The sequence below is a fragment of the Tigriopus californicus genome, chromosome 10, assembly GCF_007210705.1.
Source record: "Tigriopus californicus strain San Diego chromosome 10, Tcal_SD_v2.1, whole genome shotgun sequence".
Classification (NCBI taxonomy): Eukaryota; Metazoa; Arthropoda; class Copepoda; order Harpacticoida; family Harpacticidae; genus Tigriopus; species Tigriopus californicus.
Genome location: NC_081449.1, coordinates 1,473,177 through 1,488,330, shown reverse-complemented (window position 1 = coordinate 1,488,330; position 15,154 = coordinate 1,473,177). Strand labels below are relative to the sequence as shown.

The 15,154-nt window shown below is 40.3% G+C and overlaps 2 protein-coding genes across 4 annotated transcripts in view; one reads left to right on the top strand and one right to left on the bottom strand.

Moving 5' to 3' along the window:
• Positions 1-41: 41 nt before the first annotated feature.
• On the bottom strand, positions 42-1,688 carry LOC131888353 (uncharacterized). The gene is made up of 6 exons (XM_059237195.1): positions 1,341-1,688; positions 1,173-1,275; positions 995-1,101; positions 759-931; positions 413-687; positions 42-348 (listed from the first exon to the last, which is right to left on the bottom strand). The coding sequence occupies exons 1-6, from the start codon at positions 1,468-1,470 to the stop codon at positions 249-251; spliced, it is 888 nt and encodes a 295-aa protein (XP_059093178.1). The 5' UTR covers positions 1,471-1,688; the 3' UTR covers positions 42-248.
• Positions 1,689-7,981: 6,293 nt separating this feature from the next.
• Positions 7,982-15,154, top strand: part of LOC131887911 (mothers against decapentaplegic homolog 3-like) — a 17,313-nt gene continuing 10,140 nt past the window's right edge. Inside the window, exons 1-3 of one of the 3 annotated variants that reach the window (XM_059236643.1) lie at positions 7,982-8,301; positions 14,592-14,876; positions 14,963-15,132. In XM_059236643.1, the coding sequence (XP_059092626.1) occupies positions 14,816-14,876; positions 14,963-15,132 (231 nt within the window). In that variant the 5' untranslated portion in view covers positions 7,982-8,301; positions 14,592-14,815. Of the gene's footprint in view, positions 8,302-13,844; positions 14,002-14,094; positions 14,350-14,591; positions 14,877-14,962; positions 15,133-15,154 lie in introns of those variants that run through there. The other 2 variants (XM_059236646.1, XM_059236645.1) reach the window with 2 other exon arrangements.

Sequence of the window (15,154 nt, the reverse complement as noted above, 5' to 3'; positions counted from 1 at the left end):
AAATGTAAGTACTTGACATGGCTTATCAGGACTGATCGTAATTAAAATTTGTTCTCGCGTGTATTTTAAAACTGCACCTAAGAAACAATCATAGTCTTTCTTCTCGTAATCTATTGTGTTCATTGATTGAGACAATTTGCAATTGCCTCAGAAAATTCTCAGCTGATGATTCAAGGTGATCGCCAAACATCCCTCGATAAATGCTTGAACATCTTTGGTTTTGCTTCATGTTGGTATTGTTTTGATTATTAAGGCTGCGATGCCATCGATTGCACGTCTATTGGATCAGGATTGGTTGGGTTATCGTCAACAAATGAGATATCGGATTTGGGTCTCCAAGGCGGGCGACTAGATAGCAAAACAGAGAGGTTGGTCCAAAACATTTATTTGCGGTCCAACATCAAGGAATTACCAATTCAGAAATGGAACCAAGACAGATGTGCTTCGTTTGTATTTTTGGTATTCGGCCAGATTGCCCCATTTCTTGTCGGCGGATTTCTCCAACAGAGGAATTCCAGACACTTTGGTTATCAGCAAATAGATGAAAATTGGCGAAAGCACCGAGGCGAATTCCCAGCCACGGAACACACTGGAAGCCGAGATGTACAATCCAAACCAAAGCAATATCTCTCCAAAATAATTGGGATGTCTGGAGATGGCCCACAAACCAGATCGGATGAACTTGCCCTATGGAAATAAAAAACATAAAACATCAATACATACCAGGGGACGATGTCCATTGAGCAAAAACTGTTTACCTTGTTCTCGGGCTGATTTCGAAACATGGTCTTTTGTAGATCAGCAGTCACCTCGAAAAACATGCCCACAGCCCATAGGGTCCATCCTAAATAGTCTCGAACCCCCAATCGAGGATCTCGAGTCGCATCATTTAAGAACAGGGTCGGTAATAACGTCACAATTACCCAAACCCCTAAAAAAGATTACAAATCTAAGATATTTCACTTAGTCAGAAAATCCAACTCCTCAAATTTACCTTGCAAGTTCCAGAAGGCACAAAATTTCAAAGGTTGGCGTTTGGCGTCGTCAAAACGACTATCCTTTCCATCTTTTAAGATCCGGATGAACAAGAACAAGCCAAGTCTGGAAACAAACAAAAACGATGCAAACGGAGTAAGTAAATCGACATGAATAGCATCTTAGCCTCTAAGTACCGAGCAGCCCACGCTACGATCATGTGGGATTGGATGAATTGACGCCAAGTATGTTTGCTCCACTCGTAACTTAATAAGGACATGGTGATGAAGGTCAAGGAACCTGAAATAAAAACAATAGAATCACAACGTTGGACGGAGGTTAATGGGTGGTAGATTAGAATTTACCTGCGAGATCATAGAATTTTTCGGTTTTGAAAGCCACGGCGAGAGTGCATCCCACCCATTGGATGCCAAAATCAATGATGGCCAGTCGGGCCCAGGAGGAGTTCCACAGGGTTTCGATCCAAGAAGTCATGCTTGGAAATAAGGAATACAGTCGTCCAGATTCAGAGTTAGGTTCGACAAACTAGCGTTCAGTTCGTGGACGTTGAACCTTTCCTGGCTTACACAAGTTGGTCATTGATTTTTGATTTTTACTTAATACTCCACAAAGGCCAGTTACACAATTCAGCCGACGCATACACTCGGACGGAATCTGACCAAAGTTCATGTTCAATGTACAGAACGGAATGTTGTTCTTTCGACACTGAACCTCGTTAGAGACCATCCCTCAGCATCTACAGGGCGTAAAGAAATTAAGGGCTGAATTCCAAATGAATCAAACTAGCCCAAAAGCTTGTTTTACAAAACTCAGCCAAATCAGTCAGAGTTCGTAGTATCAGCAGGGTTGGAAAAATCTGGCCAGTCGGACGAAAATGTTGTCTTTTGGGTTATCCAGATTTTCCAGGATTTCCATGTTTTCCACGCTTTCCGGGATGACTTAATTTTTCATGGCTGTCCAGACCGCTCGAAATGGTGTCATGGCTCTACTGCTGAAATTTTGAAATTATTTATCTTGATCGCTTCTGTCAGAGGCCTGAAAAAAAACTCAGAAACTTCTTGGCGAAGGCTTGAGTGGAGGGATAGAAAGATATACCAAGGGATGCTTACTTGCTACGTCAGATCAGTAATGCAATCCAATTTACCTTCAGAAGACTAATTGCAAAATGGCCTCATCAACCTCTTTTGGTATGCAATGAACGAAAATGAAAAGCTCGTTATTTTACCGGGGATACGAAATAGTCCAGAATAATTAGAAAAAGTTGTATCAGTAGAAAATACTGTTGGGAAAAAAGGAGCAAGTAGCAAGTAATCAGTAATCACAGACATCCAAGTTCGTCCACTTGTTTACAAGCTCAAACCAAGGAGAGACCCGCTGCCAATCTAGGAGGCTCAGATGCTTAGCTCAGGAAAACCACAAAACGGACCAAAATTGGTGCAGACGGTGCAGACTCCTGCTTTTCCAGAATGAGTTGATTTAATTTGTCATAGTAGGAAATATTTTGGAATAAGCCACACCATTTCCCTCTCAGGTGCTGGTGTTTTTATTCAGCCGGCGATGCTAGCTCGTGCAAAATCAATGCGAAAAAATGCTTATTGGAATTCGAAAATGCTAAAATGATCATCCTTAAAAAAGAGAAAAAAATTATTCATGGTGGTTATGAAGGATCTCGGTTTCAAAATTCAATTATATTTGGTACTCTTTGACAGGGTATGTCCACGCAAGTTTTGGAAATGTTTTATATTAGGGAAAAAATAGCAAAATGCAGGAAAACAAGGAACACAAAAATCTGAAGAAAAACCTGCAGTAAAAATTGATACAGTTGTGTGTATGATATCCCCACTTAAAAGGCACCTTTGTTTGAAACCTAAGACTTTGAAGAGGACAACAAAAAGTGACAAAAAATATGTGACCCAAAAGTATCTTTTTCAGGATTTGAACAAGGTTTTTTACAGAATATTGTTATTTATCATTCTCGCCAAAAAAGTTCTTCTTAGGTGATATTAGATCATATAAATAAAATGATCTGTTTTTGTTGTGTGCATCATATTTCAAAGGGATTCTAGCAAGAACTGCAATAAGTATCTTTATGGATAAAGCTCATTCATTAGTTGTCTATCTCTTCTATTTGGAATATTTTTTTGATACTTGTGATTTGGTTTACCTCAACTGTGTGAGGGGAAATAAATTTTCAGAATGATTTGAAATTGGCCAATATTTACGTTTACTTGAAGAATACATTGAAATTAACCCATATTTACATTTGCTTAAAGGTTGCAACTCGGCCCTAATTCAAGCACTGACCATTTTAATCAATATCTTGATTTGTGTTAATCAACCCACACTACTAAAAAATGTTTTTATGTGCCAAAAGTCTGGTAAACACAGAAATTTGGCTAAATCTCCCTTTTAGTTGAGAAGCACCGAGAATAAAACGATTTGCTTGCTTAATGTAAAGAAAACATTCCAATGGTAATCACTAGAGCCCTCTAGTAATCACTAATCACTTTGTGGCTGCAGTTTATCAATTTCATGGAATGGCAAATGGACCCAATGAGAGAACATTGTTAACACCCCCAAGTTTAGTTCTAGTTAATGAAGTCCTTCCTCCTAGCCGGCACGGGATTAAAGCACATTTTAGCACGGTTACCCAACTGATTGAGCATTTAGAGCAGGTCATTGAGGGACTGGAAAGGCATGAGTCAATTAATGTTGTCTCTCTTGATTTTGCCAAGGCCTTTGACAAGGTAGATCATGGCCTTTTGTTGAGTAGACTTCATGACATTGGGATCCAAGGCAAGGTTCTCAATGGGATAAGAAGCTTCATTAAGGATAGGAAGCAAATTGTTAAGGTCAAGGGATTCCTTAGTGACATACATGATGTCAAGTCAGGTGTTCCCCAAGGCTCCATTTTAGGGCCCCTCCTTTTTATAATATTCGTTGCCCCGCTTCAAAAGCTTAGTATTACTGCCAGTCTCTCTTCTTATGCTGACGATACAAAGTTAATTTCTGGTAGGAATGACCAAGATTCCACTGGCCTTGCAAAGGACCTAGAAAGAATCTACTCTTGGGTAACTGAGAGTAATATGGCCTTGAACCGAATGAAATTCAGCTCAATGACATTTGGGTCAACTCCTTTAAATACTCCACTCATAGATAATGGAGGTAAAGATATTGAGCAGGTCTCATCTATGAAAGATTTAGGTGTAGTCCTCCAAAATAATGGAAAGTTCGATGAGCATATCAAGTTTAAGGTGGGTAAAGCTTTTCTAATGTGTGGTTGGATATATCGCACGTTTAAGTCCAGAAATGGCATCACGATGCTAACTCTGCACAGGTCCATTGTCCAACCACATCTTGAATATGCTTCACCCATTTGGACTCCAATGAGTTCAGCAGGTTTGCAAAAGGTCGAGCAAGTCCAAAGATGTTTCACTAGGAACATCACCGAAATGAGAGAGACAAAAAAGTTGGGACTGTACAGTGTTCAGAGAAGGTACGAAAGGTATCTGATATTGTACGTCTTCAAAAGTCTCCATGAGCTTTGTCCAACCCAGGATTTAGGATCAATTCTAATGACCGTCGAGACTTAATGTGCGTTTTGAAAGCACCTTCAAGCCCTTGATAATCCAGGCTAGTTAGAACGATGAAATCTACATCTCTTCTTTCTTGGGCTTCTTCATTGTTTAATTTGCTTCCCTGATCTAATATTGGTAGAGAATACGTAGGGCTTGTTGATCTGGTAGCACCTTCAAGTCAGACATGGACAAATTTTTAGATAGCAGCCACAAATTCAAGTTCAGAGCAATCAATCACCATCAATACCAATGGAAATGAGGTTTGCTCAATATTAGCACATACAAGAGTCTTAAATCCGGCGTTATCGGATGGAAAGTTGGCAAAGTGTACATTTTGGTACCAATCCAATGACTTCCATCAGACAAATGACGCCATACCCAGCTCCGAGCAAAATGGACAGTTCCCACATCAAAGCTAATCTCAAAGACTAGCATGCCTAACGGACTTCCTGACACTTCATCATCCACATGCACCCATGGGTCAGGTGTTGACTCCCAATCCTCTCTCCTGGTGTAACACACAAGGCAGGGTTCTGATCTGGCCACGATTTGGTCGCACAACTCATTATAAAATGATGCCAGTGGCAACATCTTGGGCTTCTGGTGCCATACCGGATTTGTCAGCCCCGCAATGCAAGTCATTGCTGAGCAAGTGGACTCTCCTACCCAGGTGATGCGGAGCACAGTGGCAGGTTAGGCATCATCTAAATTTTGTGCCATTGTGAAAAGTCTTTTGAGTGTTCTTATTAAAAAGAATTGATGGAGTTGCTAAAAAACAGAGCCAATCTTTTTTTTTTTTCAATGTAATCAGGAGGTCCTAATTTCAACAAGGTTTAATCCAATTTCAATGATTTGTTGAATGCAAACCAACTCTAGCAAGCACTTTTTGTGCCATGCCTTTTATTGGGCAAGGTTATAAGTCAATGAGCTTGAATCCCAGTTTTGGGTTACCAAATTTGAATTACGCTAACCAGTTTTAACCTAATTTGATCCCTTTTTGCAATATAATTTATTGCCTTGTTTGTAGCTCTAAAGCATCCTAAACAAAAGGATTTTGGTGGAAAGATTGCGGATTTTGGAACTTATTGTCAATATTTGACAAAAATATACTTCTTAATAACAGTTTCACACATTCACTTGTCTTGAATTATATGCCAAAAAAGAAATGAATTTTCGGATTTCCCACAAAAAATATTTACTTTGACTGTCAAGTCCAAGGAGTTCATATTTCAGCTAAAACTGCTGAATGTTTGTATGGAGCATGTATATTAAAGGAAAGGGCTAATACTGATTTAAGCAAATCATTTTAGTAAAAAAACTAGCTCGATTTTCCTTTTTGTTGTGCAGTAATAAATAATGTATTTAAGGTCCTCAGGAACCATGCAGGTTGAGAGGACTTATGCATCATTATAGTGTTTTTGGTTTAAGAAGTGATGTTTCTGTTTGATGAGAATCCCAGAAATTTGATTCAACTTGGATGTCTTTCCAGGTTATTACCTTGACGGCAAGCCAGTCATGGGCAAGTTTTTTATATTGGAATTGGGACTTAACTAGAGTGATTGTACCGGATTGCCAAGTCATGGCCTTTTTCTTTTACCTGAAAATAGTTGGTTACTCCTGGAATCAGCTTTTGGCGAGCATTTCAATCAAGTATTTTTTCTAACTTCATATGAATATCTCACCCAAAACTAACTTGCTCCTTTTAGATTGCTGATTTCAAAATATGCCCCCACACAAGATCAAAATGTCGCTTCAACAAATTTCCGTTGAACCCTGCCGTATAGGCATGCGCCCTAAATCATCTTCAGCCCAACCTCACCCAAATACTGAAATCAGCTAGCTCGATCCATCCCTACTAAAGAACCCTTTCTACTTCACTCATTTTCATGCAGCCCTTCTAACTCTCTTTTATTTGAGCTTGCTTCTACAGCCATACGAGGTAGCACTTCTAGATTGACCTGTGGTACGACAATTTCTTTATCGCCACCAAATCTTGTTGTTGGAGTCTGCCAAATCATGAAATGCCAGACGGCTGAGAGAGAGGTTACGATAGACAAGTAGACAGGCCTATAAACATTTCATGGGTGTGCGGAGTGCTTTCTTTTACTTAAGTAAGTCATCTCACGAGAATGTGCGATTTTTTCAGAAAAAGCTCAATCAATTTACAACTACGGTTTTTTTGCTAGAAAGCTAATTTCAAGCCTTCAGAAATAGTTAAATTAAAGGGTTGGTCTGTTCAACAAACCAATTGGGCAACAGTGTTTCATCTCTATTCGTGCTATAGCAAAAAACGCCATTAATGTACTAAATAAGTGCCCTTTCGTTTCGTTTCTTGCTTCTTCAACATGCACGTTTCTATAAAAAATGAGTGGGTTACGTGCATTGAAATATTCAAACACATCGCGGCCCATCAAAACCTTTGAGTAGGGATGGGTCAGATATACGAGGAAAATGCCACAGATATAAGCGGTATGGCAAAAGAATTTTTTTTCAAATAAGCTGGAGGTCAATACATCTTCAATCAAGAAGGAGCTAGCAAATACAGAGAACAATTTGCATTTACCCTGTTGAATTCAATCACCCGCAGATGTTCTCTCACCAAGACAGAAACCGAAAGTAAAAACAGTGTGATTTTTGTGTTTGGTCTCTTCGTGGCAATGGTATGAGAGCATTTACATCCAGCCCTATTTAAATTAGAACGTTGAGGGCTGAGTGCGATGGTTCCATCCCTAATCCTGTCTAGACAGAGTAGTGGCGATGCACTTTTTGAAAGGGAATGAGCCAATGACGCACTTTGTTCCAGACACTGGGACGTTCAGGGATTCAGGATACCAAACTCAGGGCCAGTTCATGATTTCTTAAAACTATTATCCACCATTTACTTAGGATATACATACAATAACATCCCTAAAGAGACTTTTTTACATTCTCAATTCAATCCAATACGAATCTAGTGCAATAGAGTACACAAAAAGTTGTTCTTTCTACCCAATTCTGGCCCTGACCGCCCTAGGCAACAATTCTCTGAGGCTCTTCTCTTTATTTGGATTCCCCTCTGCGAGCAATTGCGCGATTGCGTGAGCGAGTCAAGCGAGTCCAGCCCTTCCTCTCTCTCTCCCTCATTCTTCCTTTCAAGTTCTTTAGCGGGATTGTCCCCGGCCCAAATCAGCCTTTTTCCTCAAAGCAGCCTGAGGAATGTCTGCCTCCTCCGGCGGCGTCAAAGCCAGTCTGACGGCGACACGAATCATGGACAGCATGAAATATCCGTCCGACAAAAGGAAAGAAGACTGACTGACTGACTGACTGACTGAGACTGAGACTGAGACTCGGACCGAGACATTCGGACTGGGTGCCGACTACTCTGCTTCATCTCTATCCAAGGAACAAGTAAAAGGAGGATTGTAGGAATAGGAGTAGGAGGAGGCTGCTTGAAGGCTGGAAAAGGCATGCGTTTTGCTTCTGGCTCCAAGCTTGCTTGGTAGATAGATTTACAGAGTGAGGTGCTCACAAGGCGAACAAGCACTCGGGACTCTCTGATTGTTGTGAGGAATTCTACAGCAAGTGTGTCTTAGTTGTTCAAGTCTGATTTGGGTTCTTTTTTTTCACGAGGGCTTCAAGGCCCAATTGGAATTGAAGGCCTCAATCAGATTACGTTGGCAGTGTGACATGTGCAATCATATATCAATCAAAACAAGGACGAGTGGCATTACGAGGACTTAAGTTTGAGGTAAGAATTACAAATCACATCCGAACATGACCGCTGTTGACCTTTCAAGGCCGCCAGAGAGAGCAACACAACGAGTTATGGTGAAATAGAGTAAACCCAAAGCGAGCCAGAACTCCCAGTAATCATTCATACAGTGAAAAAAAAATGCATTTTCACATTGATACCAACCTCCAGCGTGTGGCATGGTTCCTTTTGATCCATGCCTTCTTCTGCTAGTCTCGAGTTGTGTATGTGTGTGTGTTGCCATTTTCAGAGGGTGTGCATGAACTTGGCGCTAGTTTGATGGCTAGCCAATCACCCAACCTACTTTTACCGGATGAGGATTTATGAGGTGGATTTCTTACTTCAAGAGGTCGAAATTGGTTAACAATCTGGAGTCAGAATGATATTAACGGCCATAACGCTTAAATGAAGTGTTTGGTTTCTTGGCGAAAGAGCTAGACGCAGGTGTGAAGAGGGTTGATCGATCGGTCTGAAAAATGACACGCCTGGTTCATGCCTGGATGATTGTTTGTCTGATGTCAATGAGCAAGACTTTGGAGAAGTCGGGTATGCCTTATGCGTTTTGAACAACCACAATTCATCGAGTCGATAGGTTTAAGAGAGCATTGTTGGATTAATTATGAAGTAGTCTCCAGCATTGGGGAACTCGTCAAGATAAGTTGGAAATTTGTCCGATGCACTGGACAGTATGTCCTTAAAACCGCTCTGTGCTTACATCTAGGAATTCTTGACTAAACTTGGCAATGTAAAAACTGCAGTACCACTCCAAAATGAACAGAGCTCGACAGTTTTGTGAAAATCAGGCATATCACAACTTCCTTTGAATCGTCTTCAAAGCAGAAGCAAATCCTGCTCACCAAAAAGGTGTGCACTTCACCACGGACATCTAGAAATATGGTACGATAACAGAGTCTAGCTTTGTAAGGTAAAGAGTGAATCTTAGGTCGAGAAAAGATCCCGCTTATGTAGTATAGTACGATCTTTTTTTGACCTAAGATTCACTCCTTCGCTTTAGAAAAATTGGGCTCGGGGTTCACGTTGATAAATCGACCTTCTTTGGGTCAGAGCAAATCTTTTCTTTATGTTTATAACTTTTATATTGTATTGTGGCTCGCTCCAAAGCTGATTAGCCAGCTGAGGGGAGATCGCAGGGCTAGATTTGTTATACTGAAGTTATTACTTCAGAAGTACTTTTACTACCTCCACAGAGTTGTTTAAGGCTGAATTAGGGCTAAACTTGAGCAAGCTCATTGATTTGGCTTGTTCTTTTGATCATATATGGAGTTGGTTTGGGATAAGATGAATGGTTTAAAAGATGTTTTGCTTTTGCAAGTCCAATTCTCAATAAGTGTGTGATTTCACGAACTTTCTGTTGCCCGTTTCAATCTTGATGTGGTAAGCGTGAAGCTATCTAAGATATATTGAATGAGAGGCCAATATGTGGAGTGTTATTAATATAGATGTAAAAAAAGTTCAAAATGGTTTACTGTACATGCACTTTTCGGTCATAGTTGCCCCTTTTTGCATTTTTTATCACTTCCAGATCTACTATCAATTGTTCACCAATGTGTGCTTTGACACTAAAAAGCAAGACAAGAGTTACTTACTAACAATTGCTGTGGCTATTAGTTCCATGCGTCCTTTTAGAAAGCATATGCCTGATAACTTTGTATTGTTTTTAGAGGTCAGTTGTTCTTATGAGCTTCAACGTTCCTTGTGAAAAGATTTGATTACCGGTGCAGTTCCATTTTTCCTGAAAAGCAAACTTTACTCTACCTTCATATTTCATGTATATTATATACGTCATGTATATTATACTTATATTATATGTCAGTTTTATCAACTAATACTAAAACTACTTCCAAGTCACTTTAAGCTGAAACTTTACTTGTTTGAACCATTTTTGAGTTAATCTGAGCTTACGTCATCTATGATTTCGATCACAAATTGAACCCTGACTCATTCGAAAATAACTGTTCAATTTTCATGTCCTAACTTTCTGGTTTGAAAAATATTGAGCAATACAAGAGAAATCTTCGGTATGAAATAGCGTGTACATTTATTATTGTCACTTTTTGGCTTCCATATTTGCATTGTTTTACAGCACTAGACTCGGTTCATTGATGCTTAGGCATCCATTTGAGTGTGGCTTTTAAAAATGAATAAAGGGAAAATTTTGTTTTTGGTCAAAAAGATGTTGACTCTGTATCAATGTCAGCGATAAACAAATTAATTTAGGAGCCAGTTTTTTAACACATTGGTCCTCCATATAAGCTTCGCTTAATTCCTTCAGATTTGGTGCTGACAACCTAAACAATTTCCCATTAACATTGATTTCATCCAGATCCACTTTCTCGAATCCCACGTGTTATCTCATTTGTGAGGATGGTGTTGTGCGTCGTAGAGATTTAAGCAATTAAAGTTGTTTCGCCTATTTAGGTATCTTGGGGATTTTGTGGAGACCTGGAGCAAGATAAGTTTTCGGAAAGTGAGCCTCAAGCAGTACTACAACGTCAATTTTTGAAGAGTAATTTGACGCAATTTTCAGTTCATTGGACCTGGCATTTTTACAACAATTTGTCTCAAGTTATTCCCAAACTTATGGGTCAATCTACAACGTTTAATGTCCTTCCAACCTTACGTAGAGATATGTGGGGATAGTATTTGACACCGTGGTATGTCACTTGGTGATAAATATTGATGAAGTAAAAAGTTTCCATTCATTTCTGCCTCTTAGCATTGATGAACAACTTGTTTGTGAAACTTGTTTTCATGGATCAAAAGAACAACAAATATAAAAGATGATTGATTTGTTGATTTGTGATTGTTCAAAATGTTAAGGAAGATAATATTCCTGATATTGTGCCCTTGCCCATTTTCCATATCACTTCTTGGTAATATTCAATTTTCATTTCATTGGAAAGATCAGTCGAATTGACATCGTATGATAAGATGTGCCTTTTAGGTGCTTGAAGATTTAGGATCAAGCCATTTCTTATTTCGCAACAGTTAAATGTTACGAATTTGGCAAGCGGATCGTTATTTGTTATCAAGTTCCTCAAGGGATGAATTTCAATTTCAATTTGATCCTTCGTTTTTTTTTTTTAAGCGTCTGAAAACCATATACATTCAATAATGGTGTATAAGTCCCATTCAAACTCGTACAACAAGAGAATGCAATCATTTCAACGCCAGTGGATTCACATATTACTGCATTCAATTCTTCAGTCGGAAAATATTGCTGAGCTTGTATTTGTCTTACTGTTATCTTTTGTTACTTTTTATAACTTTATCGCATTCCTGACAATTTGCTGTCGCGATAAAGAATGAAAGATTTGCCAGGGAGTGTGTAATTGGTTTTTGGTCTTTGCTTTTTCTCCGTCTTGACTTTTTCTCCGTCTTGGCTGATCTAATTTAAAGCTCCTCACTAAATTTGAGCAATGATCCAAACTATTGAACAACTTTTCTTGTAGTTTGTTGTAAAGAAAATAATTGCAAATTTCCGTATTGTTTTGCCGTTGTGACTTCAAATCACTAAGACATTAAGTTTTAACTTATTACAACGACTTATCAAGCATTCTGTAGGGAGGAAATTTCAATAACCTAGGCCAGGATTCAACGTAATGTTACATTAGCGTGACGATCTGTCTAGGTGTAGATGAGAAACTGTTGCCACGATTTCCAGAAATTGGACAGACATGTCAATATTGATACTTGATTTTCAAACCCAGACTTGATGTACATATCGAACCCTTGGTTAATTTGCGACAAGCATATACATGCATGCATCTTCTCCACCTCTATTGTAGTGTATGAATCTACCCAATGCAAGTCTATGGTCGTGTCTGATATTCAGTATTTGTGCTTACACAGCATGGCCTGAATGGCGCTTGCTTTCAAAGGCATTAAGTGAGCCACACTCACACACCTCTATCGTTCTCTCCCAATTTGAACCGAGGGCCGAGATCGATCCAACGTCGCCTCCTTGCGTCTGTGCTTGAGTAAATCGAGTAGTTCAGAATACGTTACGTTCTGTACCTACATGTGTTCGTACAAGGGAGTACGTCCGGTGGTGAATGAGTACTTCTTGGGCCCGTCAATGTGTGGACTATTCAGTTCGTTCCCACAGTTCGTGCATGTATTTTGGTTCCTGAGGTGGTTCTTGGTTCTGATCTTCTGATCTGACTCTGGACCTTATGTGGCATTTTCGGATGATTTGGGGCAATCGACAGTGCTCTGTATGTAGATTTATCTACGATCAGTTTCATTTATCTCAGGAGTAAAGAATGGAGTGAAAGAGGATTTTTGTAATTGGTGATTAAAGAAGCCTCGTGATAGAATAATGCAATAAACTCATTTTTACACTCGTAATAGTGGTAAACGCAGTAACATGTTTTTGATGGATCTTGATGTGGCTCCAAACCTCCTTATCGCGCTGAACTTAAGGAAAATCGAAAAGAAATTATCCGATGGGCACGAAACTCCATCACAGAGATGCTTAAGATCCAGTGATAGAAAATAACCAAGTTGACTATGTAGGAGTTTGAGTTTGGGCACAATCGGTGTAGCCCAAGGCAATGAGACAAGCATCAAGTTGGATCTGATCTGGACATGCTCAACAATTCTCCGCTTAGTAATGGCTTGTAACAAAGTGCGTTGTTTCAGTTCAGTCTCGAGTTTGTTTTGTGCAAGTAGACTTTTCTATTGGCTGAAGACCCGTGTTTTTTTAGACCCTGAGAGAAAGTGTTTGTGCTCAATAGAACGAGCATACTCACGAATGAAATGCAGGCAATGCAACCCAAGTCGTACAGTAGTACTATTGCGAGTCACGTCTTAAAGAGAACTCCGTTCACGCTTGCTTTAGCTGCGGGCAAGGACGCTCTTCTAAGGCTGTTCCCCACTTTCTGAGAGAGCCTTCATCGTCGCTCTTTCTGGGCTGGCCTCTTTGTGTCTGGATGCACTTTCGAGTGCACTCTTCGGATGTCTAGAGTTGCTTGTGTGGCTTTGACCCGGGGGTGACTAGATGCAGCTCTGTTTTGTCGTATATGGCCTTTCTTTTGGATCATTTTTCAGTAGGTCAATTGTAACATGATAAATTAACAGATGAGGTTTTAAATCTGTGAGAACATAGTAGAGGCCCGCAGCCCTCTTGGAGAGTTTATCGAGGGATGATCCTTCTGTCATTATTTTATGAAAATGTCTGTCTCTCTTGAAGGCCATTCTTGCTCCATGAAAGTGCCTAACCTCGACATTTTTTTGTTAAACTTTGCCTGAGTACTTTGTACAATATCATAAGGCTTCTCCACAGCAAAATCATTACGATTGTGAAACAAAACTGAGCCTTGATTTTCCGTTAGCATGCAGTCACCCTCCATTGCAGCGTGCATGCAAGTATGTGCAGTGAGTGCGCTTGGTGCACTCTCCGGCTGTATGTACAAAGTTCGTTCATTCTTGCTGAATCAGAGAGCTTGCTGGCTTGCTTGCTTACTTACTTACTTAGTTGCGTTGGCCGGCGTTCCCTGATCATCTTGTCCTTCTGCCCTTTAAGGCTTGCCACTAGAGCGTCGTTCCATCCATTCCAGACTCGGATCGGATCCGAGAATACTGCTGAATGTGAGGGATTGGAAAGTGTCGTGGCTCTCCAAGAGAATTAATCTCAGACATTCACCACGAAACAGAACGAAAAACCGAGAGAGTGTATGTATGTAGTAGTAGTAGTATTAGTAGTAGTAGTAGTAGTAGTTGTTGTATGTGTCGGTGAGAGGGCATGTGTGAGTGAGTGAGTGGAGACAGAGAGTGAAAAAGATTGCAGTGAAGATCAAGCAACCACCACCACTGCATGTGTTTTGGGCTCATTCATCGCTGCAAGCAACGAGACTTTTTCTTGGGGGCTGTTCAATCCACATCAGCGAAAGTGGAATGTGTAAACAGTGCTCGTGGATGCACTTGCCAGAACCGTGATTGGGATCAACATACACATTCTCTCTCTCTCTCTCTCTTTTTTTTCTCTCTCTCTCGCATCTTGCCTCTCACGTCAAGTTCAGGGTGAGATGAAAACCATAGAGAAACCAGTTTTCAAACCAGACCCGTTTAAGGCAATCACGACCTGGGAAGATTGCGGATTTTTTGTTCAACCTGCCTTCGACTGATCGAACTGTTGCCAAGATGCATTCAATCCTCTATCTTGTGAATGTACAATGTGCTATTGTGTCCTTCATTTGATGAGCACAAAGTTGCCTTCAAAAGGTTTTTTTTAAAGTTCTCTCTTTATCTGTCTCTGGTTCCAGGACGACTCAAGTCTAGTTTCATGAGGCTGTCATGACCATTGGGACCGTTTGACTGTCATCTTAAGAGCCGACTAGCCGAGATTCGAGCGGGCTTTGAAACGAACCACAATCACCATTACCATTGTCGCGGACAAACTTGGAACTTGGAGCGGTGTAATCCGAGAACACACAGACTGACTACTTGAAATATTGAACCTTCCAAGTTGCTCGTGACCAATTTCCTAATGAGCTCCATGCTTCCATTCACACCTCCCATCGTCAAACGTCTCCTGGGCTGGAGGAAAGGTCAGTGCTTTAGCGGATCGAATCCAATCGACAATCAGGTTTTGTATCAGTCTAATGTAATGTTTCATTTTATTACCTATCCAAAGGCGAGGCCAAAAACGAACAGGACGAAAAGTGGTCGGAGAAGGCCGTCAAGTCTTTGGTGAAGAAGTTGAAGAAAAATGGCACAGTGGACGAGTTGGAGAAGGCCATCACCACCCAAGACCCACAGACCAGATGTATTACCATTGCACGATCACTGGATGGAAGACTCCAGGTCAGAGAACAAACCCATTTAA

Coding starts and splice junctions, on each gene's coding strand:
- LOC131888353 (XM_059237195.1), bottom strand. CDS start 1,470: ATGACTTCTTGGATCGAAACCCTGTGGAACTCCTCCTGGGCCCGACTG. Junction 1,276..1,340: donor AAAATTCTATGATCTCGCAG/GTAAATTCTAAT, acceptor TTTTTATTTCAG/GTTCCTTGACCTTCATCACC. Junction 932..994: donor TGCCTTCTGGAACTTGCAAG/GTAAATTTGAGG, acceptor AATCTTTTTTAG/GGGTTTGGGTAATTGTGACG.